Source organism: Propithecus coquereli, unplaced genomic scaffold, assembly GCF_000956105.1.
Source record: "Propithecus coquereli isolate 6110/MARCELLA unplaced genomic scaffold, Pcoq_1.0 Scaffold314, whole genome shotgun sequence".
NCBI classification, from domain to species: domain Eukaryota; kingdom Metazoa; phylum Chordata; class Mammalia; order Primates; family Indriidae; genus Propithecus; species Propithecus coquereli.
The window spans coordinates 2,348,732-2,373,046 of record NW_012148775.1 but is presented as its reverse complement, the minus strand read 5'-3'; the positions used below and the strand labels follow the sequence as shown (position 1 = coordinate 2,373,046).

General features: G+C 55.0%; 1 protein-coding gene across 2 annotated transcripts; it reads left to right on the top strand.

The window, feature by feature from the left end:
- Positions 1 to 4,332: 4,332 nt before the first annotated feature.
- MSI1 (musashi RNA-binding protein 1) lies at positions 4,333 to 24,050 on the top strand. Of its 2 annotated transcripts, XM_012650204.1 has the most exons (14): positions 4,333 to 4,391; positions 4,561 to 4,601; positions 5,164 to 5,245; positions 5,345 to 5,429; positions 8,349 to 8,390; positions 9,974 to 10,066; positions 13,572 to 13,620; positions 14,774 to 14,856; positions 15,285 to 15,402; positions 18,189 to 18,269; positions 19,732 to 19,788; positions 22,243 to 22,311; positions 23,350 to 23,537; positions 24,009 to 24,050. In XM_012650204.1, the coding sequence occupies exons 1-14, from the start codon at positions 4,333 to 4,335 to the stop codon at positions 24,048 to 24,050; spliced, it is 1,089 nt and encodes a 362-aa protein (XP_012505658.1). The 2 variants fall into 2 exon arrangements, with proteins under 2 accessions (XP_012505658.1, XP_012505659.1); XM_012650205.1 differs by lacking the exons at positions 4,333 to 4,391; positions 19,732 to 19,788 and having other exon boundaries at positions 4,565 to 4,601; positions 23,383 to 23,537.
- The last annotated feature ends 265 nt before the right edge of the window (positions 24,051 to 24,315 follow it).

The window sequence follows — 24,315 nt, the reverse complement described above, 5'->3', positions numbered from 1 at the left end:
GAAAGCAGCCAAGATGTCCTGCAGTAGGTGAATGGATACATGAACTGTAGTACATCTAAGCAGTGGTCCCCAACCTTTTTGGCACCAGGGGACCGGTTTCATGGAAGACAATTTTTCCATCGCGAGGAGAGGTAGAGCTCAGGCTGTGATGTGAGCAATGGGGAGCGGCTGTAAATACAGATGACGCTTTGCTGGCTAGTCCGCTGCTCATCTCCTGCTGTGCGCCCGGTTCCTAACTGGCCACGGACCAGTACCAGTTTGGGACCCGGAGGTTGGGGCTGCAGATCTAAGTCATGGAATATTATTCAGCACTAAAAAGAGATGAGCTATGAAGCCATGAAAAGACATGGAGGAACCTTAAAATGCTTATTACTAAGTGAAAGAAGCCGATCTGCAAAGGCTACATACTATATGATTCTGACTATATGACATTATTGAAAAGGCAAGACTATAGAGACAGTAAAAGCATCAATGGCTGCCAGGGGTTGGGGGCAAGGCGGGGATGAACAGGTGGGGCACAGAGGACTTGGGGCGGCAGTGAATCTACTCTGGATAATGCTCTAATGGTGGATACATGTCATTATACATTTTGTCCAAACCCATAGAATGCACAACATCAAGAGTGAATGCTAATGTAGACTACGGACTCTGAGTGATAAAGACGTGTCAGTGTAGGTTCATGGGTTGTAACAAATGTCCCACTCTGGTAGAGGATGTTGATGGTGGGGAGGCTGTATATGTGTGGGGGGCAGAGGGAATATGGGAAATCTCTGCCCCTTCCCATTAATTACACTGAACCTAAAACTGCCCTAAAAATAAACTCCATTTAAAAAATAGCAGGAGAAGGTTGTAAAATGGACCGATTATAAATGTATGGCTCCTTATCAGCCGACGATACATTTTCCCTTCTCTTGCATGGACAAGAAATGGGATATTCTGGGTAATTCAGGGCTTTGCTTAGGTATTGCATTTTCAAAGGATGAGAACACAGTGAAATACTCTCAACACTAAAACCACATGGACCATAATTTAATCTTTAATTTTGTTGTTGTTGTCATTCTCAAAGGCTCTTCAGTGTATTTTGGAGCCGTGTTTCTCCAAGAGTGGTCCAGGGAAAACCTCAGCTCTCTGCATCATTTGATAAAGGTGCTTGTTTTAAAATGCCATTTTCCACCCCGAGTCTACTGAAAATCACTAGGTGATTTTATGCACACTAAAGTTTGGGACCCACAGTTTTAGAGTAGTGAAAGTCAAAATACGAGTATCAATTATCATCGCACTCAAGAGATGCAGACATTCTGCTTAAACGAGAGTTCTGGATCATAAAATACATTCACATATCTCATCTCCTTCAAGTCTTTGCTAAAACATCACCCTTCCTGTAAGAATTTTCCTGATTTAAAATTGCATAGCACCCTCCTCCCCATGCTACCCACCCTCCCTATATCACTCTTCCTTCTCCATAGCAGTTACAACATCTAACTGAGCACACCACTTATTTGTTTGTTCATTCATTCACTCACTCATTTGTTCATTCATTTACTTATCTGACTCCTATCTCTAGAAAGCAAACATACAAAGGTAGGTGCTGGGAATACAGCACCTAAGACAGTGTCTGGTATACAGAAGGTGTTCAGTAAATATTTGCACCAAGTTGCCTCTTAGTGCTTGGGCACCATGTCATTTGCCCCACTGTCTTTCTCGAGAGGATTAAAAAAACTATAAATCAAATTATTCTTTTATTCTTTGAGTGATGCTGTGTGTGTGTAGTACTAGAGAGAAAGAGCTGGAACCACATCTTCTAATCTCTTAATTCTGGAGTCCAGGCCAGTTGCTCTAAAGATCATTTTCCCTTAATACCGCTGAGATCCTCAACTACTATGAGGATCATGTATTTACAGCTGCATTGTCCTGTGAGGGCTACTCCTAGAAAGACTTGTTGCCCCCACTGTGAACAAAGTGGACTGAAGCTGTGAGGCTGAGATAAAGCTGCAGTGGGAAAGGACTTCTCTAAGCTGACCCCGTATGTGACTCTGCTACAAACCTGGTATTGACACAAAGATGTAGAGGCTTCCTCCTCTGAGGTCCTGAATGAGGATGCCAATAAACAGATCCTATCTCAAGCTACTTCTTACACAGTCTTGGCTGGCTCTGAACAAATGACCCTCACCCATTTCCTGTCCTCCAAGCCACCTGCCCAACAGCACCAGCGCACAAATCAATGCCCATGAACACCTGGAGATCCTCACTCCCTGCACTTCTGCCCTGACCCCATTTTAAGGTCAGACCTAGGAATGGCCAGTTCCCTAATACTGCAGATGCCACCTGCTGACCCTCGTCTGTGTCTTTCTTCCAACACTCCTGATGTTCCAATTTGTGTTGGGATGCTGAGAAACTGCGGGGCAGAGAGGAGGATGAAAACAGGAAAAAGCAAGTTTGTTGCTAGTGTTATGCTCACAGGGTGGCAGGATATGCCTGCTGAGCACTCCCAGAAGGTCCCCAAGGAAACCATTACTGTGAGTCTCTCACGTTCATCTAACTATGGTGGCTGGGGTGGGGGGAGGGAAGGTGTGCCAAGAAGAGGGGGATGGGTACCCTTCCAGGGGTCAGTTATGTCGCCCAGAGCTGCTCTACACATTAATAAAAGGTGGTTGGATATAGGAAGGATGTGAAGGTAGGCGCAAAGGGCTTGTCACCAAGGGTTGTCACTGGGTTACACTGGGTGGATTAAGGTCTAAGGTTGGCGGGGGAGGAGTGGGAGTGTGTTGGGAGGGAGGGGCATGTGAGACCCCCAGCAGGGATGGGGAATGAGGGTGTTGGCTGCCTTAGCTTCCTGCTTTGACCCTTTCTGGGCTGGTTTCTTTCTTGGCTGGGTACTTGGCGCCGATATGGAGAGGTGGGGATAAGAAGAGTGACCCCCAACTCCCCCGGGGATCCAGAATGGACTTTCTCAGGGTTGTTTCCAGGCTGGAAAAAGGGAATTTGGGGGGACGGGTGTGAGGTGGTTTCCGGGAGCACTGGATGAAAGTACCGGGTGATCCCAGAGACCAGAAGATGGGGGTGGGGAGGAAGACGTTAGCCTTCATGGGGAGTAAGTCTCAAAGTCAGACATACGGAGGGAAGTAACTCCAAAGGCAGTGGGTTCTTCCAATCGGACGGGGTGGAGCTTAGACCCCTGCAAAAGAAGGGGGTCATTCGGCGGGGAAGGTGCACAACCGAGCCAGCGGGTTCCTAAACTGGAAACCCGAGCCTCTAAGAGGCACTGACTTCTCCCCCAGCCTCGGTGGGGAGGGGGCGGTGAGCGTCTGGAACCGGGCTTCCCGAATCCGGACGGACAGGAGTCTGAATGGGGCTGCCAGGAGTGAGCCAGGGAGGGAGAGAAACAGGGGAGACTCCTCACACTGGGGGGTGAGGGTGGCGGCAAACTGGGAACCCAGGCGTGGGGTGGGGGTTTTCTCAACAGAAGATACAGGGTCCACAACCTTGGACGGAAGGGATTTGGGGGAGCTGAGGGGACTCTCAGTCTGGACGGCAAGGACTGAGGAGGGATTGGGGAAACTGATGCGGTTTCTACTGGGGTGCTGAGGGAAGCTTCCCACCCGGGACGCGAGGCACTGAGAGGGTTCCCCAGATTGGATATGGGATACTGGGAGTGGACTGAGGACTCTAAATTAGAGCCCTGGGGTGGGGGGACTCTTAGGTTCGGAGGAAATTGGGGGCTCCGAGGGCGGCTCCTCGCTCCGACCGGGGAAATGGAGGGATTCTCACCAGTTGGAACGTGTGAGGATTTGGGGGTACTAGGGCTATCTCCCTCCCGACCCAGGGAGATGGGGGAATCTCTTAATTCTGGATAGCGGGGACCAGAGAGGGAGGACTGGGGGGGGTCCCCGATCCGGAACCGAGCTACCTTGAAGGCACCGGGAAGCGCTTCATTCCGGGAGGGCGTTCCCGCGGCCGGGCCCCCGCGCTGGGGTGGGTGGGGGGGTGCGGCCGCACCCTGGTCCCGGCCCGCACCGAGATTCGGGGCTCTCTCTCGGCCCCGGGGACCCGGGAGCCCCGCGGGAGGGGGTCCCGGCGCCGCCGCCTCCGCGGGCGCCCGGGCGCGCGGGCGAGCGCCGGGCTTTATGCGCGCAGGGCGGCGGGGGGAGGAGCCGGCAGGTCGGCCCCCGGCGGGCCCTCCCCTCGGCCGTCCCCGCCCGCCCGCCCGAGCGGGGTCGGGGGAGGGGGCAGCATGGCCTGTCCGTCCGGCCCCCTTCGCCGCGCTCCTCATCTGCCCCGCGCCGAGCGCCGCCGCCGCCGCCGCTCCGCTGCCCGCGCCGCCCGCGGCTCCCGATGGAGACTGACGCGCCCCAACCCGGCCTCGCCTCCCCGGACTCGCCGCACGACCCCTGGTACGGCCCGGCCCGGCCCGGCCCGGCCTGCCTGGCCCGCGCCCGCCCTGGCCCCGCCAACATGGCCGATCCGGGTCGGGCCGGGCCTCCCCGGGGCCCGAGCCCGCGCCCCCTGCGCCCTGGCGCCGGGCGCTCACGCGGGCCCTTTGTGTCTCTCCTCCTCCCGCAGCAAGATGTTCATCGGGGGACTCAGTTGGCAGACTACGCAGGGTGAGCGAGCCCAGGAGCGCCCGCCGGCCCGGCAGGGCACCCCGGACCCCCTGGCGCCCCGGACCCGGACACCCCAGCCCGGCCCTGCGCCCTGCTGACCCCGGGCGCCCTCGCGCCTTCTTTCGCGCCCCGCCCGGGGACCCCGAGAGCGCAGGGCGATCCGCGAACGCACACGGCCCAGCGGGTGGAGGGGAGCAGAGGAGGGTTTCAGGGGGCATCGGGGGGTGGGCTGGGCCCCCGGGACCGGCCGGCGGCAGCGCCAACTCCGCTCGCACCTGCGGCTCAAACTTTTGTGAGGCTGCTCCCGGAGCGGCGGGAACCCGGCCGGAGCCGTCCCCCCTCCAGCCGGGCTCGGCCCTCGGTTTCCCGGGGCCCTGGTGGGCGCTAGGAGGCTCCGCGGGAGCGGGGCGAGGGCGGGAGGGGGGCGGCGGCAGTGGAGAGCGCGCGGGCAGCTTGGCGCGGGGGCGGCCGGGCCGCTCCGGGGTCACCAGGGGCAAAGGACGGGGGAGGGGGGAAGGGCGCGGGGGCCCGGGCTGGTCCGAAGGCGGGTGTGTGGTTACAGAAGGGCTGCGCGAGTACTTCGGCCAGTTCGGGGAGGTGAAGGAGTGTCTGGTGATGCGGGACCCCCTGACCAAAAGATCCAGGTGAGCCCCTCACCCCCTCCTCCTGCTCCCGGCTCGTCCCCCTCCACCCGCCACTCACTGCCTTGTAACCATCTGCCTCTCCCTCACTACCGCGCGCAGGGGTTTCGGCTTCGTCACTTTCATGGACCAGGCGGGGGTGGATAAAGTGCTGGCGCAATCGCGGCACGAGCTCGACTCCAAAACAGTGAGTGGCCCTCAGGGCTTCGGGGGTCCTTTGGGAGAGGGAGGCTGCCGGAGGAGAGGGTCAGGACTCTCCCCAGGGGACAGTTGGACTGAGTCCGTGAGGAAGGAGGAGGGAGTTCTCTAAGTAAGAGGGCTGCCATGCTCTGAAACTTTGTCACTAGAGTTGGGGGGAGAGGGAGGAGAACAACCCCAGGCCTTCGATGCTACGTGCCCCCTCCCCTAGTATGGGCGAGGGAAGAAGCCGCTGCCACCCTCTTGCTATAAGTACTAATCTTGATGCCTCAGAGCAGAGCTTGGGGTGGGGCTAGGTCCCTCCCCTAGCCCAAATTGGGTGAGTCAGGGTTGCAGTGACCCACCCGGTGGCTTCTCTGAACTCTAACTAGTATTTGGCTCTGCGACACCCCCCACCCTTCATTCCAGACCAATGGCAAAGCATCACTGAATCCTCCTCCCCCCGTCCTCCCCCGACTTTTGGTCAATGAGCTCCTTGCTTTGTGTGGAAGACAGGGACCTGCTTTGCCCAGGAAGGGGATTTATGAGACGGGGCACAAGCTTGCCTGGAAACGAGCCTTCTTCAGACTAGATTTTGGGAGAATCTGCTTGTTTGGCATTCAAACTCCTGGAACATTTTGCTTCTATCTCAGTGCTCCCCAGTGTCTTAAACCCTGCAGGGGGCGCTGGCCAAGGATTGGCTCAAGGGGAGAGGAAAAAGAGAAAGTCAGGGGTTACTTTGTGATGGGGATGTCTGTCTGCCAGGGGGCTGGGACAGTGTGCTCTCCTCTCTCCACACAACCCCACTCTGCCCCAACCCTGGGCCTCCCTGCTTGGGTCAGTCACTGGCTCCTGTTTACCTGCAACAATAGCTGGTTGTGCCCAAGAATTTGTTAAATTACCGCCTGTCCCCAGCTCCTGTTATCTCTGCCCAGTGGCTTCCACTCCCGCTCGCAGTAATGAGCAAATGAGGCCAGGCCTCAACTTTGCCGGCTCTGAAAGGATCTTCTTGGCGCTGCCTGAGTGACCCAAGCTGGAAATGGAGAGACAGTGGCCTATTGTTTTTGGTGATTATCTGCCATCAAGCTGCCTGGTCTCCTACCATCCCCTGTCCTCAGAATGCACCGATGGCTTCTGCAGTGCTCAGGAAGCTGAGATTTAGGGGCTGGGGCTGGGGGCTGGAAGAGTGGAAGATGGATAAGAGGAAAGAGAAAGAAGGAGGAAGGAGGGTGAGATGAATATCCTCAGGAGATGGAGACGGAGACTCGCAAGGGCAAGGGCTTTGTCTGTGTTTGGCGTCCCCTGGCCTTGGCAAGGGGGTGGGAGGAGGTTTACTGTGGGGAGTCTATTTTGGGTTCTAACTTTCACCTTTTATTTACTCGTTGAGTTTTATTTATGTTGCCAGCTGTGAGTCAGAGTGGAGGTGGGGCGTGTCAGGGATTGGGTGTCCGTGGGTCTGTGGGTACGTGGCTTGGGTACCGTCTCCCCATCAGGGTCTGGGCAGGGGGACTGTTTGTGGTGTGCTGGTGCCTGGGAAGGCTGCTTCTGGGAGAAACAGTAGGATGAAAATGTCCATAGAGATACGGAATCAAAACTTGAGATGGGGTAAATGGGCTGCTATGATTGTCCCTGAGGCCCAGTGGGGCTTCCAGGAGAGGAGGCATTGCCCTAGCATTGATTTTGGAGGTTCCATTTCTGTGGACAGATTCCAGTCAGGGAGCCTCTAGGAGGCTGGTCTCTGGCCTGTGCCATTCACACAGGGAGAAGCCAGAGCCAGTTGCCTAGAATGAGGCTGAGTTTTGAACAGAAGGAACTTTGGGAAAAGATAGATCTTCCCTGCGATTGGCTGGTGAACTTATGAATGATGTCCACCGATGTGGGTGGCAAGAAACTCTGGCATGACCCAGCCTCATAGTCCCTGTATTCATCACAGTGTGGCATGCCCTCTCTTTTGCTGTTTGTCACTACGGCTACAATACCCAGGAGCACCCAAGTGCATCTTGATTTATCCCTTGGTTGTTCACAGCCAAGGGCAAAGGTGGCCTGCTGGTAATAGCGCCTTTGTTTGTGCAATGAAGGACAGTTCACAAAGGGCTGCTTTCACCCACGTTATCTTACTTGATTCACCACAGTCAGTTGCCCCTGGGAAAAGCAGGTGTGATTGTCCCCACTTTGCAGATGGGGGAACTGAGGCTCAGGGGGTTCAAGTGAGTTACCAAGATCACAGGCTTGGCAAGAGGCCCAGAGTTTCTAAGTTCAAGTCCCATGACCTTTCACATCACCAGAGACCACACTCCACTCTGCCCAAGCCTGGTGGCCTTATCAGGGGGCTGTTTGCTCGTAGCCTCAGGAGGGCTGTTAGATGTTGATAGTATTGGGGAAACAGAACCGAGCCTACTCGTGATTATGAACTCTCATCTTGTGGCCTTTTGCAGAGGATTTCCATTCACATTCATTTCTGTTATTCCAGAGCCGAATTGCCTGCCTTATCTAGACAGGTATCTGTATGAAGTCAGCTGAGCAAGGAGGGCCCTCCGCTCACCTGACACTTGGAGGAATAAGACTTGGCTTACTTTTGTTGTTGTTGTTGTTCTTGCTGTGAGACAGACAGCATCATAATCTGCAGATCACCCTTTTGAGGTGTGTGTTATTTGCCGATTTTGTAGGTGAACTTGACCCTGAGGCTCAGAGAGCTGGAATAACTCGTCCATGGTCTCACAGCTGGGAAGCGGTATAAACAGGATTTGAACCCAGCAGTTTGGTTTTAAGGCCTAAATGCTCAACGATTACACTTTCCTGCCAGAGGCTCTTGTGGTTTCTGTCACCTTTGTGTCCTGGGACAGGAGAGGTCCTCAGGACTGAAGGCTGTGTGGTCATCCATCTGAAATGTGATAACCAAGACCCCTTCTACTTTTCCCTTCTCTTCCAGATTGACCCCAAGGTGGCCTTTCCTCGGCGAGCACAGCCTAAGGTAGGTGTGTTTGTGTCTGGGAAGAGCTCGAATACCACAGGCAACTCTGGGCAGTGATTTTCCCAGCATTCTCTGCTATGGAAGATGCTTCTAGAACCTCTGGAGTATTTCTGGAATGGGCTGGGGTGGGAGGAAGGGATTCTTGATGTCCTTGCTCTGTGGCCTGAAGACATTGTACATCTTTCCATCTGAGCTCTGGGGTGGACTGGAGAGGGGCTGCATGTGGTGGGAGAAAGGGGGTCCCTCAGGATTCATTGTCCTGTATTTGAAGCCAGTACAGTTTGGAGCCTGAGTCTAATTCCAGCCTCATAGCTCACAGCCGTGGTGCCCAGGGCCTCAGGGGTCAAACACAGGACAGACTTAGCCCCTGAGGCTGAGCTAGGATTCAGGCTAGGGAGCTACTTCAGATGCCCTGGTCATCCTCCTACCCCTGCAGAGGGAGAGGGGACCACGGAGTCTGTCACCTGTTGTCTTTCAGCTTAGGTTTCTCTGGCTGCTCTCTCAAATGCTCTCTTACCCTGGTGTTCTGGCGAGTTTTCTTGGGGAGAGAGGCAGGGTGTGCAAAAAATGGGTTTTTGAGCAGTTGAGCAATATAGTACTCAAAACTTTTGGTGCAGGGCAGGGGCCTAAGATTCTATCCCAGGCCACAGGGCAACTAGCCAGATCTTAAACTTTAAGTGATTGAATATAGGGGACAGGAGGAAAGACTGATTCCAGTACAGGGGGTCAGGACCCCTGAGATTGCTGACTTTTCATGTGTCCTAGGACAAAATCCCTCTCTAGGTCTTCTTGGTTTTCCCCTATGCAAGGGAGTTGGTAGGAACTAGAGTGCTTTAAGATTCTGAGCCAGTGAATTCCATCAAGGCCCCCAGCCTCTGCCAGGGCGAAGGGAGAAAGGACAGTTCTAGGAGACAGGAGAGGGGCATCTCTGGAAGGGGTCCAGCAAAGGGCCTGAAAACAATTATGGAGCAGGTATTCGAAGGAAGCCGCACCAGGGAGCACATGGTCGGAATTGGGTTAATTCCATTAAGCAGTTTGGTGACAGAAGGTGCTTTAGTGTTAGGATGGGGCTGGGAATTGCCGCGGATTAGCCATGCGCTCCTGGGGTAATTAGGACCATGTGTTCTTCCTAAAACAGGGCTGGGGCCACGGGGCTGCCAGAGGTTGGGTTGGGAGTAGGTTGATGAGGAAAATGTCGGCGTTGAGTTCAGGGAGACCCTGTGATGGGCCTTGGCATCTCCCAGGAGTGTTGGTGGGGTCTTTCGAGTTAGGCTGTGGGGCTGGGGCACTGGCCCACCCCTTTCCCTGTGTTAGTCCTTAGGGAATGCATTTTCCGGACATAGTCCCCAAGGAGGGAGGTGGGAGGGAGGAAAGCTCAAGCCAGCCAGGGTATGGGGTGCACAGCTGCCCATGACAGGCCTAGAGGCGGGGGTCCAAGGGGGAGCTTGGAGGGGGGTTCTTCCAAGAGGCTGGGGCCACAGAGAGCTTGTCAGCTGGCATCCTGGCAGGGGGGCCCGAGCCCCTGCTGGTGGCGGTAGGCCACAGGACTCAGATGCCCACTTTCTCATTCCCTCCCCTAACAGATGGTGACTCGGACGAAGAAGATCTTTGTGGGGGGCCTGTCGGTGAACACCACAGTGGAGGACGTGAAGCAATATTTTGAACAGTTTGGGAAGGTGGGTCTGACTGGGGGTGCTTGCTGGGGGTGCTTGCTGGGGCTGTGAACACACTGTGGAACGTGTCGGTAGCAAGCGGGGTCCAGCCAGGTCATTCCAGTTCTTGCAAGAGGTGAAAGGGGGACTGTGCCCTTCTGGGGGGGAGGCCAGGCCCATCCACCTTTCAGGCTCCTGGCCCACCCCTGGGCCTCAGACTCTGACATCCCTAGGGAGAGGAAACCACACAGTAGCTATCCCTGTTGTTGCTTTTCCCCTGTATTTTTCTCTTGCTTATCTTCTTGCTCCCGAGGGAGGTTGCGCTCCTGCAGCCAGTTCAATCCAGTCACCCCTTGGCCTCCTGGGAGTTTGCACCTGTCCAGGCCACTGGCAGGCAGCTGCACCTTCCCCCACCCTTCCTGGTGGGGATGATAAGGAGGCAATAAATGCGATCCCCAATTGCACTCAGCACCCTACTTGCACAGGTGGGGAGCTTGGGGCAGGAGCTGGGGGCAGCTGACCCCCTAGGTATTGAGGGGAGCTGGAGAGGGCACCCCCAATCCCTGATCAGGCCTAGAGGATTGGCTCTCAGCTCAGAGGTGCATGGAGCTTTAATTTCTGGGGCTATGAAGAGGTAGGTGTGGCGACATCAGACAATAGGGTGTCCTCTGAAAGGTGAGCAGTATGCACGTCAAGGTCCCATGGGGGAGATGGTAGAGAGAGGCCCAGGTTTGAAGTCTGGGGGCGGAGGACTGCTGCTTTGCTTGGGGCTGGGGTCCCTGGTCTTTCTTCTCTCAGGTGAGACAGGCTAGAGACTGGGTCTCTCCTTTCCCATCGAGGCAGACCAAGGGGGACGTGGCTTGGGAATGGGCTTGGGACTGGCTGGTTGGGGGGGTCCCCTGGCCCGCGGACGCTGCCGGTGTGGGGGCCAGAGGCCCGGGCTCAAGGCACCTCCGTGGGGACCTGGGGAGCAGGACGGAGGGCAAGTCGGGCGGGCCTGGGCCCCAGAGGGAAGGGCGCTCCTGGGAAGCAGCAGGCCCGGCTCGGCTCCGGCGGGGTGTCTTTGTGTCTGAGCGCCGAGCATTAGAGCTCGCACTAATCTGATCCAGCAGCTGTGATTGGAGGCCGCCTGCCCCCGGGGCCGGCGTTGCCATGGCAACCGGGCCCCAGGAGAAGCCGTCAGCGGCCGCGTCTTTTGTTCGGGCCTAAATCGGCGTTGGCATGTGAAACCGGCCCGGGGAGGCCAGGGGGAGCCGGAGAATAGGCTGCCAGGGAGCGAGGGGGACAGCCGGGAATGCCAAGGGCCCCGCGGCGGGGGGCCCCCCGCCCAGATCGAGGGGCCGCCGCCGAGGGGGGAACAATGGTCAGCCGCCATGGCTGCCACTCAGGCTTAGCGGCCGCCGAACTTGGCGGCTCCCACTGGTCAGCAGGCCTCGGCCGCCTCCCCTCCCCCGCCCGATCCCCCCTGCCCTTGGGTTCCCATGGAGACCAAAGCCTATTAAGGACACTGGGCCGGGAGCCTCCCTCCCCTCAGCTGGCCCCAGGAGGGGACACCGATGGGGGTACCCTGGACCCCCAGCCATTTTCCTTGCCCCCTGCCCTGGCCTCAACCCCACTGCCCCACTAGGGGTCTGTGCAGCCAAGGCCCAGTGGCTTGAAGGGTGGAGGGGCCAAGGATGGTGGACTTGTGAGGTTGGGTCGAGGAAGGCAGGAGGGCTGTGGATTTGGGCTGAATTGGTTTGTAGGTCAGGCAGGAACCCAAGGCTGTAGGATTAGCAAGAAGGGTGTGGCTGCTTCTTCCACTCATTCATTCATTCATTGAAAAAATAATGATCGAGCACAAGTCAAGGTGCGCCATAGGACAGTGGTCATGGTCCTGACTGACACAGATGCTGTCCTGGTAGAACCTTCAAGCCAGTAGTGCCCGGCTGCTCTCTCTCGAGCTTTGCCATTCTCCATCACGTGACTGTGGGCAAGTCCCTCCCTAATAAAGATGATAATAATAGCCATTGTTTATTAAGCACTTACTGTATCCCAGGTACTGTGAGTAAAGAGTGTTACATGCACTATCTCATTTAACTCTTTGCTATGAAATGACCCTATTTTTACGCCCATTTCACAGATGAGGAGCCAAAGTCATAGAGACATAAAGCCACTTGCCCAAGGTTACCCAACCAGCAAATGCAGGATCCAGGGTTCCAACTCAATGCTATCTTTCTCAAAGCCTGTGCTGTGATCACAGCCATTCTTTCTGGATTTCTGTTTTCCACTGGTTAAGGCGGGGGTGAGGAAGATGTGCTGAACCTCAAGTGTCTGTCCAGTTTGGGTGGTCCAGATGATTTGAGATTGGGACTCAGTGTGGGTCCCCATGTGGGCTGCAGGGCCCCCAGGGCAGGAAGCTCCTTGGGGATGTCATTTCCCTCAGAGATTGCTCAGGGACCTGGCTGCCTCCTGGCTCAGTTGGGTCCTGGTTCTCCCCAGGGGGAGTCAGAGGCCTGGTATAGCTTGATGCCTAAGGAGAGCTGGAGGACCACCCTAGTTCAGGGTCTGCCCTTCCCACTTGAATGAGGCAGAGGAGGCCCCTTATAAGGCAAACAGAGGGAAGGAGGGTGGGGAAGAGGCTGTGAGGGAAGTTTTCCTTTATCCTTTGGATACCTGGCCATTTGGGGGAGGGTCAGGAGCGGGGTGGGGGAGCGGGGATTGGGGTGTGTACCAGAGGCAGCCCCTGATTTACACGAAGGGTGAATCAGACCTTAGCTAAGAGGGCAGGGAGGAAGCACGAGATGCAGGCAGAGGGAAAGAGGTAGGATTTGAGAGAGAAGCTAAGGCCTTTGGCTGTTGTGTATCTAAGGGGATGTCTTGAGGGAGCAGCAAGAGGAGGAGACTGGGGTCCAGGAGAGGGTGGGTAATGAGGACGCTCCTCCTCCCTCAGTTCCTTTCCCCTCCCCCAACCAGTGGGAGGCAAACAGCCCAGGCACTGAACTCTACTTGCTTTAATTACAGCCTCTAGCAAAAGGAGACCTCAATTAGAGGAAAAGATCTGTACCAGGAGAGGGGAGTCCAGTCTGGCTGCTATCCGCCTGGCCTTTTGCAAAAAGGGAAGAGGCCTTTGCTTCCCCATCTCCTAATCTTCCTCCCATATTTCCTTCCCTAGCACCCACTCTGTGCTTTCTCCTCCCCTGCTTTAGGTTTTGCTGTGTGACCTTGGGCAGGTGACTTCACCTCTCTGAGCCCATTTCCTTATCTACACAATAGGGGATCTTACCATGTGGGGAATGTTGGGAGGATGATGGGGTGACATGCCAGGTACATATTTGGCATATTTGAAGCTTAATAAAGGCAGGCCTAGTCCATTGAGAACCTGGTGGTTGAATAGTGGGTGCTGTGGTGTCCAGTGGGGTTGCAGAGGGAGCAGGTACAGGATAAAGCCCAGAGTGGACAAGAGGGGAGCAGGTTGTGGGAGCCCCTGTTCCTGGGTTGTGGAGGCCCCTGGTGTCTAGAGGGTCCTCCATGGCAGGCTCTGTTTCAGGTGGACGATGCCATGCTGATGTTCGACAAAACCACCAACCGGCACCGAGGTGAGTGTGGCCCCCTCCCTCTTCCCAGGCTGGGCCTTGTGGTCAGCCAGGGGGCTGCAGGTCACAGCTGCTCTTTCATCTCGCCTCCTGACATCCTATGGCTGAGGATCGGCATCCTCTCCCGGGCCTGGCCTTACAGAAGGCTTTTGTCCCGCCATTTCCTGTGCTAGAAACTTGCCCAATTGCAGACACCCAAGAGGAGCAGGGGAGTAACCCCCTCCCACCACCCCACCACCAACCGAGCCTTCCACCCCTGCCCTGGCTGCTGTCTGCCTCTGCCTGGGCTCACCTTGTCCCTGGTAACCAGAGCTGACGCCAGGCCGCCCCAGGGTCAGGCTGACTCTGCAGCCCCAGGCAGTCTGCTCCTGCCCAGCCCCAGCCCCCACCCCCACCCCCACCCCGTTGCCCCTGAACCTGTGAGCATCTGGGCCACCCTGCGTGCACTGCCTGGTTGTTTTTTTCCCAAGGGCCTTACCTTCTGAGAAATCATTTTCCAGCCCCTGGGGCACACCCAGGAGGAGGCAGGGTTATTTCTCTAGTTGTCTCAGGGCTTTGGGTCTTTTGGTCTGTTTTGGGAATGGGGTGTGCACTGTTTGTGTGTGTGTGTGTGTGTGCATGTGAGTTTTCTGTGTCTGAATATTCGTGTGTATCTGGTTTGTCAAGGTAACTGCACGTGTAGAGCACCTGTGAGTGTCTTTGTGATATGTGGGTACTGAGGTGTGTGTATAGTGTGTTTCTGTGCATGTGCCCACGTCTATGTACATTTGTATGTTTGGGCATGTACACATTTGTATAAGTTTCAGCAAGTGTGTGTGTGTTCTTTCTTCTCTGTTTGGAAAACATCTGGGGAAGAGAAAAAGCATGTTGAATGTATTCTCATTGCAGCTCTGCCACTTTCTAACTTGCTGTGTGACCTTAGGCAAATGAGTTCACTTCGCTGAGCTTGTTTTTCTCACCTGTAATTTGGGACTTGAAACCTTGTCTCAGCGGGTAGTTAGTTGAGCGGCTCCTAGGCTGTGGGCAGAGCCTTTCATTAACTCTCAGACACTCTCCAGAGAGGGAGGAGCGGGATATTGGTATGACCTGGGGTTGGGTTTTGACCATGACCTGGTTCTGGTTCTGACCCTGCCTTTGCCCCTTGTCCAACCTCTAGGGTTTGGGTTTGTCACATTTGAGAGCGAGGACATCGTGGAGAAAGTGTGTGAAATCCACTTCCATGAAATCAACAACAAAATGGTGAGCTGGGGTTGGATGGGATGGAGGTGCGGGAAAGCCTGGGCCTCCAGGCATTGATAGCCAGGAAAGCTTCGAGGTTCTGGAGGTAGGCAGAGGGGCACTACAGTGAGCAGAGGTAGACCCAGTTCTCCCACCCACTGAAAATCTAGACAGGGAGGCACTGGAACGTGGTAGTTAATTGGGCAGATGACTTCCCCTCTCTGAGTCTCAGTTTCCGCATCTGTAAAATGGGAGTGGCAGCGTAGCACCTCCATCATAGGGTTGTTGTAAGCATTCAGTGAACTATCGTATGCAAAGCTGTTTACACAATGCGTAGCACATAGTGAGCACTTTATAATGGTAACTATGAAATTAATAATAAAGAGGCCTGCCAGGGAACAGGAGGGACAGCGACCCTAGGAAGGACTGACTGCTAGGTCTCATTGCAGGTGGAATGTAAGAAAGCGCAGCCAAAGGAGGTGATGTCACCGACGGGCTCAGCCCGAGGGAGGTCTCGAGTCATGCCCTATGGAATGGACGCCTTCATGTTGGGCATCGGCATGCTGGGTATGTGCTAGGCCTGCACCTGCAGCTTCTTTCCGCCCGGGACGGCTCCCAGGACTGGCAAGGGCTGTGTGGGTGTCGCTTCTCTGTGGCCTGCCCTCCTGTCTGAGTCATTGGGCTGGAGTGGGAACTGGGGATCTGTCAGGTCTGGCAGTAGTGCCCAAGGTGGGCTGGTTTGGTTGGGGGGTGCTGCCCTCTCGTGGTAGCCAGAGGAATGGTCCAACTGCTCCGTATTAATTGGCCCTTTTGTCAGTCTGTCCATCCCTCCATCCCTCCATTCATCCAGCCAGTAAATAGTTACTGAGCAACTGTATATGCCAGGCACTATGCTGGGAATTACAACAGCGATTTTCCTTGGAACTTTATGGCGTGGAAGGGAAGACTATAAGTAAGAAGATAAATAGATTTTAGATGCAAAAGTTTAGGGTGCCAAGGGAGCATGAGCATGGAGAACTTGACCAAGACTTAGAGAAGCTGGAAAAAAAGTTGCATTTGAGTTGAGTCCCTGGGTTGAGTAGGAGCCAGTTATGGGAGGGCTGGAAAAAAGGGAAGGGGGGGCCGGGCGCGGTGGCTCACGCCTGTAATCCTAGCTCTCTGGGAGGCCGAGGCGGGTGGATTGTTTGAGCTCAGGAGTTCGAAACCAGCCTGAGCAAGAGTGAGACCCCGTCTCTACTAAAAATAGAAAGAAATTAATTGGACAACTAAAAATATATAGAAAAAAAACTAGCCGGGCATGGTGGCACATGCCTGTAGTCCCAGCTACTCAGGAGGCTGAGGCAGGAGGATTGCTTGAGCCCAGGAGTGTGAGGTTGCTGTGAGCTAAGATGATGCCACGGCACTGTAGCCCAGGCAACACAGTGAGACTCTGTCTCAAAAGAAAAAAGGGAAGGGGAAAAGTATTGCAGGCAAAGGGAATAGCACTTGCAAAGGCCCGAAGGCAAAAAGAAGGCTGCCTCTTCTTATTCAGTCAACTAACATTTACTGAGCAGCCTCTGGGAGGCAGGACCTGCCCTTACAGGGCTCCCCTTCAAGTGGGAGACAGGAATCAATGGGCATTGTCACCACAAAGTGATTGGAGGCTGTGGGAGGCCCATGGAGACAGCCAAACCCACCTGGAGGCTGGGGGGACTTCCTGCAGGAGGTGAGGCTGCGATGGGCCTTGGAGGGTGAGCAGGAGTCAGCTGTGCTCTGGGTCCAGGACTAAGGTCGGCCGCCTGGACGCTCCCGTCTCCCTGAATGGATCAGATGTGGACACGCAGAAAGAGAACAGTACAAGGAGGTCTTATGCCGGGCCCAGGGGAGGTGCTCTGGGAATTCAGAAGAGGGGGCATGGCGTGGGCTCAAAGGCCAGGACCAGGGTCACAGAAGCGGTGTGGGAGGGGAGCCTCCTCCAAATGGGGCGCAGTCTTCCTTGAAGTTTTTTTTTTCTTTATCTTTTTATTTGGAAGTAATTCCAAACTCTCAGAGGAGTTGCAAAAATAAAATAGTACGAAGAACATCCATATACCCCTTTGTCAGATTCACCTGTTGTTAACATTTTACCCTATTTCACATTTTTATGCCCTCTATGTGTATATTTGCATGTGTGTACATGTGTGTATGTACACATGTATACATGTGATTTTTTTTCCCTGATCATTTGAGGGTTAGTTACACGCATCATGGCCCTTTACTCTTAAATACTTCAGTGTGTATTTCCTAAGATTAGGGGGTATTCTTTCGCGTAACCACAGTTCAGTTATCAACTTCATACGTGTATATTGATAACGATATTTTTATCTATTCTACTTTCTGTTTTCCAATGTTATCCATGGATCCAGTAATGCTCTTTATAGCATATTTTTGCCCTCCTAGAACAAGATCCAGGTTAGAATCAGGTGTTGCATTTAGTTGTCCTGTCTCTTTTGCCTCCTTTGATCTAGAACATTGAGAAAGGTTTTTTTTTAAGGTGATTCATGAGGTGGTTTCACTTCCATTTAAAGGCTGAAAAAAAAAAAGAAAGAACGAACGAAATCCTCTAACAAATAGTGCGATTGGTGGTTAAGACTCTTGGAACCAGTCAGATCTGAATTTGAATCTCACTTGCACTGTTATTACTAAATGTATGATTTTTTTTCTTTGGGAAGGCAGGGAGACTTCCTAGTCAGCACTTAAATCATGAGATCAGTTCAGATAACGAATATAAGTGCTAAGAAAGGGAAAAACCAGGGCGACATGATAGAGATTGTAACTGATGAGAAGTCAGACTCCTATGGGAAGATGTCTTAGAGTCAGTCTTGCACAGCAAGAGAGACTGTTCTAGGTGGTGGCAACCGCAGGTGCAAAGGCCCTGAGGTGGGAATGAGCTTGGCAAAGTTGAGAAACAGCAAGGAAGCCAGTGTGACTGTGTGACTGGAGCAGAGGGAGGGAGGGGAAGAGTGCAGGAGTTGAGGACAGGAGTGAGCAGGAGCCACGCACGAAGGGGAAGGGTTCGGTAAGGGATTTGGATTATTCTCAGCCAATAAGCATCACCTTGTCTGACACTTACTTATAGTGTCAGTTTCCTTGTCTGTAAAATGGGGCTCCTAAGAATACCTACCTCTTAGAGTGCTTGCGAGGTTTAATGAGATAATAAAGTATACAGTGTGCTTGCTTAGCACAGGGCTTGGCATACAGAATGTATTTGGAAAGTACAACTATTACTCATGATACGAGATGGCGCAGGGTAAACGAGTGGCTCAGATCTTTCCCCGCTGAGCGGGGTCCGAGCTGTGGGTAGGACATCTGACGATGCCCCCTTGCCCCATCAGGCTACCCGGGTTTCCAAGCCACGACCTACGCCAGCCGGAGTTATACAGGCCTTGCCCCTGGCTACACCTACCAGTTCCCTGGTAAGTCCTGCTTGGTGTCCCTCTTCTGCCAGCATGTCCCCAGTTCCGGGCAGTCTGACTCCTCGGGGTGGTATCTGGGGGTGCATGGCTGGGGGTCTGCCTGCTGGAGGCTTGGAAGGAAGGGCATGTCTGAGAAAGGAGGGCCTCTCCCCACCCACCCCCTCCTCAACCCCTCCCCAGAAGCTGGGGACAGGAGCTCCCAGCGTGGCCACCCTGCATGGCACTATTCTCTCCCAGGTTGTTCTCTGCCTGCCTCTTCCTGCCTTTCTCTCCACCCCACCCATCTCCAGGGTTGCCACTTCCACCAAAGAGGGCCTCGGGCTTGTGGGGGGCCTCCCTGAGGGCCTGTGTTGGCTGTGTCTTCCTGGACACTCTGACGGTGACCAGGTGCTATGCCAGACGAGGTGCCACACTGAGACCCTAAATGCTGAAAAACAATTGAAAAGCAGTATAATCACCACCCTCATTTGTTTTTTTTTTTTTTTTGAGACAGAGTTTCACTCTGTTGCCCTGGCTAGAGTGAGTGCCGTGGCGTCATCCTAGCTCACAGCAACCTCAAACTCCTGGGCTCAAGTGATCCTACTGCCCCAGCCTCCCGAGTAGCTGGGACTACAGGCATGCGCCACCATGCCCAGCTAATTTTTTCTATATATTTTTAGTTGTCCGATTAATTTCTTTCTATTTTTAGTAGAGACGGGGTCTCGCTCTTGCTCAGGCTGGTCTCGAACTCCTGAGCTCAAACAATGCACCCATCTCGGCCTCCCAGAGTGCTAGGATTACAGGCGTGAGCCACCGCACCTGGCAACTACCAAACTTTTGCATGGCTTTTTATGTATTTACTTATTTGTGGTCTTATTTATTAAAAGGATCCCTAACCACTTGCATCCTCTGTCCCTGGGGCTATTCAGCTTGGAATCCTCCCTATACGTTATGTTATTTAATCCTCCCAGTAATCTCGCGACGATTAGCCCCCCTCTTATAGGCGAGGAAACAGGCTCGGAGGGGGAGCGTGACTTGCTAAGATGACTCAGGTAGGAAGTGGCGGAGTCAGGACCCGAACCTGAGCCTGACCTATTCTGGGGCCATTGCTTTTCGTCAAGCAACCTCCCCCTGAAAAAAAAAAAAAAGGGAGAAGCAAAGGATTCTGGAAGATGTTTTTGGTGCAATCCTAACCCTTTTAAGAAAACACCCAGAACTGTAGCTTTACCACTGCCCCATGCCCAGGGTATAGGTGGCAACTCTACCCTTTCTCTCTTTCTGTCTCTCTGTCTCTCTCTCTCTGTGTCTGTCTCCTTCCCTTCCCCTGCCTACTGGGAATCATGCTGTCCCCATCCCCAGCTCTTGGGTCCTGTGCATGGCCTGTCCCCTCACCCAGTGTCCCTGTGGGTGCATTTGTCCTCCCTGGGCCATGCCTGAGGGGCCTCCCCTGCTTATTCCTAAGCTGTTTTACGTTTCATTTTAGAATTCCGTGTAGAGCGGACCCCTCTCCCGAGCGCCCCAGTCCTCCCCGAGCTTACAGGTCAGTCGCTCGGATTTCGTATACCTCGCAGGCCACACGGGGAGAAGGAGAAGGGGCCCAGGGACCTCCCTGGGGAAAGCTAGCGGGACCCTTTTTTCCTGCCCGCCAGCCCTCTGTGTGGGGGCACAGCAGACTGGGCCTGGGCACTGGCCAGTCTGGGTAGCTGCATGGCCCTTAAGGGCGGGGCGTAGGGCCAAGCCAAGCAGATGGAGGCAGAGTCACTCATTCATCCATTTGGCAAATATTTATCTAGCACCTCCCGTGCGCCAGGCACCGTGGAGGCTCTGGGATGCAGCGGTGAACAAGCCAGGGTCTCAGACTCATTGCAAAGTGGGCCGGGTGGGGACTCCTGCAGACTGGAGTGGGCATGCCTGCACTTGGTGCCAGCCGGCTCCTGCCAGGAGGAGATGCAGACTTGATATTCTCAGGTCTCGTTTTTTCCAGAGAAGCCAGAAACCCAGCTTTGCTTTCGTAGGAAATTTTCGATTATTTTAAAATATCAGCACCAAACTCCACAGTTTTACAACACTGTGGGCCAAATGAAACCTATCCGAGAGCTAAATCCATGCCAGGGCTGCCCATTGGTGACTTCTGGGCAAGTGAGTGCTGGGTCCGTGGGGGCCGTGTCTCTGGCTGGAGGCTCCACGTGGGCCGGCGCTGGTCCTGAGCCCGGCTGGGGGGCCCGCGACCACGTGGGGTGCACTGCAAGGGCTTTCTCTGTCCAACCCGCTTCTCCCTCACCCGCTCCCGGACTCTCCCCCACCTGGCCATGTGTGGAGGACGTGAGCATGGATGCTGATTTAGATGAGATCTTTCTTCCAAGGGGTGCTCAGGGTTCCCCCAAAATGGGGGGATGGGAAGATAAGTGGGGTGAAGGAAGGGGAGGGAAGAGAACCACAGAGATGGAGGTGACAGAGGCTCTTCCCTGAGCAGATGGAGAGGTTGACCAGCAATTGCAGGGGTGGGGTCCTGGAAGGGGGTCCTTGTTCCTCACTTAAGGAACAACTGAAATTGCTGAGGACCTACTGTGCGTGGGACACTCTGCCAGGCCCTGGGGGCAAAGCAGGGACAAGACAGAGACGGGCCCGCTCCCACAGAGCTTGCAGTCCAGAGAGGGAAACAAATACTTAATATACAAATAAGTCATTCTTTGCAGCACAGCTGCTTTGACTTTGCTCGGAGGAAATGCTTAAATAGGCCAAAAACCAGACCTCCGAGCCCAGCCCTGGCCTTAAAAACCTTGGAGGAAGAAATGTTCCCTTTACAGAGATCTCGGCAGGGGTGGGAGTGGGTCCAAGGCTCAGCAGTTCTTGCATGTCTGGGGTCTGAACTTTTCTCTTGCCTTGAAGAAAAGGAGACTTGGGTGTTTTTTTGTCATGCATTCAGTAAATATTTATGGTGTCAGGCGCCGTTCCAGGCACTGGGGGTATAACAGTGAATGACACAGACAAGGTCCCTCTTCCTGGAGCTGATATTCTAGAGGAGGGTGACAGTCATACACAAGTAAACGAACAAGTAAATAAAATATACTTTCAGAGGAACACAAAGCAGAGAGGTGTGCTAAGGCGTTAGGGTTGCGGGCAGAGGGCTGCCTTGGTGCGTAGGGGCGCTCACCTCTCAGCCCCGGAGCCCCCGGCTCAAGCCCCACCTGGTTATTTAAGCAGAGGTCCCTTCTGCTCCTTCAGCAACCGTTATTAAACACCTGCTGTGTACAAAGCCAGGCACTAGGCACTGGAGGTGAGGGCAGACAACAAGCGAGGGGATAGCAAGGTGCCTGTGTCTGCAGAGGGGCCAGGGAACCTGGGGGAGGGAGAGGTTGCTTCTGGCAGGTGCCCGGGGAGGCCTGCCCTGAGGGGTGTTCTCGGGAGGAGGGGGCGAGGGAAGCAGGGTGGGCAGCAGAGGTACCACAAAGCCATGGCCTCCACGGGGGCCCAGCCTCAGCCTCACCCGCAGGGGGTTCTGGTGCCTGAATTGCACCAACGTCCTCCCACCTTGAGGCAGCAGGCCCAGCTTGCTGTCCCCCACGAGAGTCAGTCACCAGCCACAGTCAGCTGGCGCAGGGAAGAAAGATGTCACCTCCTGAGCATCTCTGGGCTCTGGCCCCTGTTCTACCAAAGAAACTCCGGAAAAGGGGGCAGCTTCTAGCCACACACACAGCAGCTGGGTTGGGCGCCCTGCCCCCACCCTCTGTGGGTTTGGGGTTGTTCAAGTGTGTCCCTGGAGTCCAGGGGAGAAACTGAGGCTGAGCTGCTTACTGTCTTCCACCCTTTTCCATCTAGTCCACGGGGCAGGACACAGATGGCAGTCCAAGGCAGCTCTTTCTGCCTGCACCCTGGGCCGCACTGACCCTTTGAGGTGGGGTCCGGCTGGAGAGGCTCTGCCTAAAAGGTAGGGGCTCCTTCACCCACCCCCGCCCCCACCGCCACACTGACGTGTCCATCCCTTTCCTTTCAGCCATTCCTCTCACTGCATACGGACCAATGGCGGCGGCGGCGGCGGCAGCAGCTGTGGTTCGAGGGACAGGTGAGGCCTTCTGGGGTGCAGGAAGCCAGGGAAGGGAGTACAGGGAGCAAACAAACCCAGAAGGGAGGGGAGGTGGCCACTACCACCCTTTGCAGAGGGACTCCTTTACTCGTTCACTCAGCAAGTGTAAACTGGTCACCTACTGTGTGCTGGGCATCATGCTGGCACTGGGGAGCTGGCCAGGAGGGAGACTGAAGGGGTCTCTGCCCTCCAGAGCCTACAGGCTGGTGGGGCTTCGGGTATTAAAAAGGCAACAGTGGCCAGGTGTGGTGGCTCACACCTAGCACTCTGGGAGGCCGAGCCGGGAGGATTGCTCGAGGTCAGGAGTTCGAGATCAGCCTGAGCAAGAGTGAGACTCCGTCTCTACTAAAAATAAAAAGAAATTATCTGGACAACTAAAAATGTATAGAAAAAATTAGCCGGGCATGGTGCCGCATGCCTGTAGTCCCAGCTACTTGGGAGGCTGAGGCAGAAGCATTGCTTGAGCCCAGGAGTTTGAGGTTGCTGTGAGCTAGGCTGATGCCATGGCACTCTAGCCCGGGCAACAGAGTGAGACTCTGTCTCCAAAAATAAATAAATAAATAAATAAATAGGCAATAGTACTGATGACCTATGCTGCGAGCTCCCAGCGGGGGGCTTTGGGGAAGGCCAGGGGACACACCCAGGAAGAAGGGGCTCTTCACTTTGGATTTGAAGGCAGAGAAGAAGAAAAGTGTTTCTGGTTGAGGGAACAGTGTGTGCAAAGGCTTGGAGGCCAGTGAGTGGGGGAGAGTGCAGGAGTGGGGTGTGGGGAGGCGGAGGTGGCAAGAGCTGGGTGCCAGGAAGACAGTGGGCATTTCAGTGGTCAGGCAAGGAACGGTGGCCGTCTGGGCTAGGATGGCAGGGGGCATGGACTTAGAGAGATCTCCAGGAGCTGGACCCCCCAGGACCTGCTGGGACATGGGGGTCAAGGTCAGGGTGGGTGGAACAGGTTCGAGGGGGTGCCGCGGGGTAGCTGTGGGTGCCAGGGCTATCACTGTCTTCTTTCTGGGTTGCCAGGCTCTCACCCCTGGACGATGGCTCCCCCTCCAGGTTCGACTCCCAGCCGCACAGGGGGCTTCCTGGGGACCACCAGCCCTGGCCCCATGGCCGAGCTCTATGGGGCGGCCAACCAGGACTCAGGGGTCAGCAGTTACATCAGCGCCGCCAGCCCTGCCCCCAGCACCGGCTTTGGCCACAGTCTTGGGGTGAGTGGCTAGGCCTGGTAACCTCCAGCTCACCCCCCCACCTTGGGAGACCCCAATGTTGGGGGAAGGAGAGGCCTTGTCTGTCTTCCGGGAAAAAGGAGGGTGAGGGAGGATGGATGGAGAAAGACTCCCTGGGGGAACAGTGCGGGTCGTCATTCATTCCGTTGGCACCTAGACACCGCCCTCTGTATGCCAGGCACTAGTGGGCTCTAGGATTGTGCAGATGAGCCACATACCATGTGTGCCTGAATGGAGGTTAGATTCCAGCTTGGGTGCCCTGGTTTTTCCAGGATACTGGTTCTGTGCAGATTCCCAGGTCCTACCCTAGAGAATCTTCTAGCAGTGGGGGTGGTTTGGGCAGGTAGAGAGCGGTCTGTGCCTTACCTGAAGTTTCCTATGGAGAGAGAAGGATCCCCCTGGGCTTTCCCTACTGTCCCCAGGAATCTAGGAGTCAAATCCCTTTCTTTTCAGGGCCCCTTGATTGCCACAGCCTTCACCAATGGGTACCACTGAAGCAGGGGACGGTGGCAAGAGGTGAGGAGGTGGGGAGGGGTGGGAGTGGAGGTGGCACTTGGGGGAGCCGGTCCTGGGCCGTCCAATCTGGGACACAGACCCCAGCCCTGCCCTCGGGAACCCACAGTCCTTGGAGAACATAGACCTTTATACCAGTAGCGGTCAATAAATGTATGAAAAGCCGCTCAACCTGTGACATTTTAAAGTACAAATCAAAACAGCAGTAAGGCCTGACATTCCACCTCTCAGGTTGGCAAAGAATTTT

Bases quoted from the DNA above. Each gene is read 5' to 3' on its own strand.
- MSI1 (XM_012650204.1), top strand. From the start codon at position 4,333: ATGGAGACTGACGCGCCCCAACCCGGCCTCGCCTCCCCGGACTCGCCG. The intron at 10,067-13,571 runs GTGGGTCTGACT...GCTCTGTTTCAG, and splicing joins ATTTTGAACAGTTTGGGAAG to GTGGACGATGCCATGCTGAT. The intron at 22,312-23,349 runs GTGAGGCCTTCT...CTGGGTTGCCAG, and splicing joins AGCTGTGGTTCGAGGGACAG to GCTCTCACCCCTGGACGATG.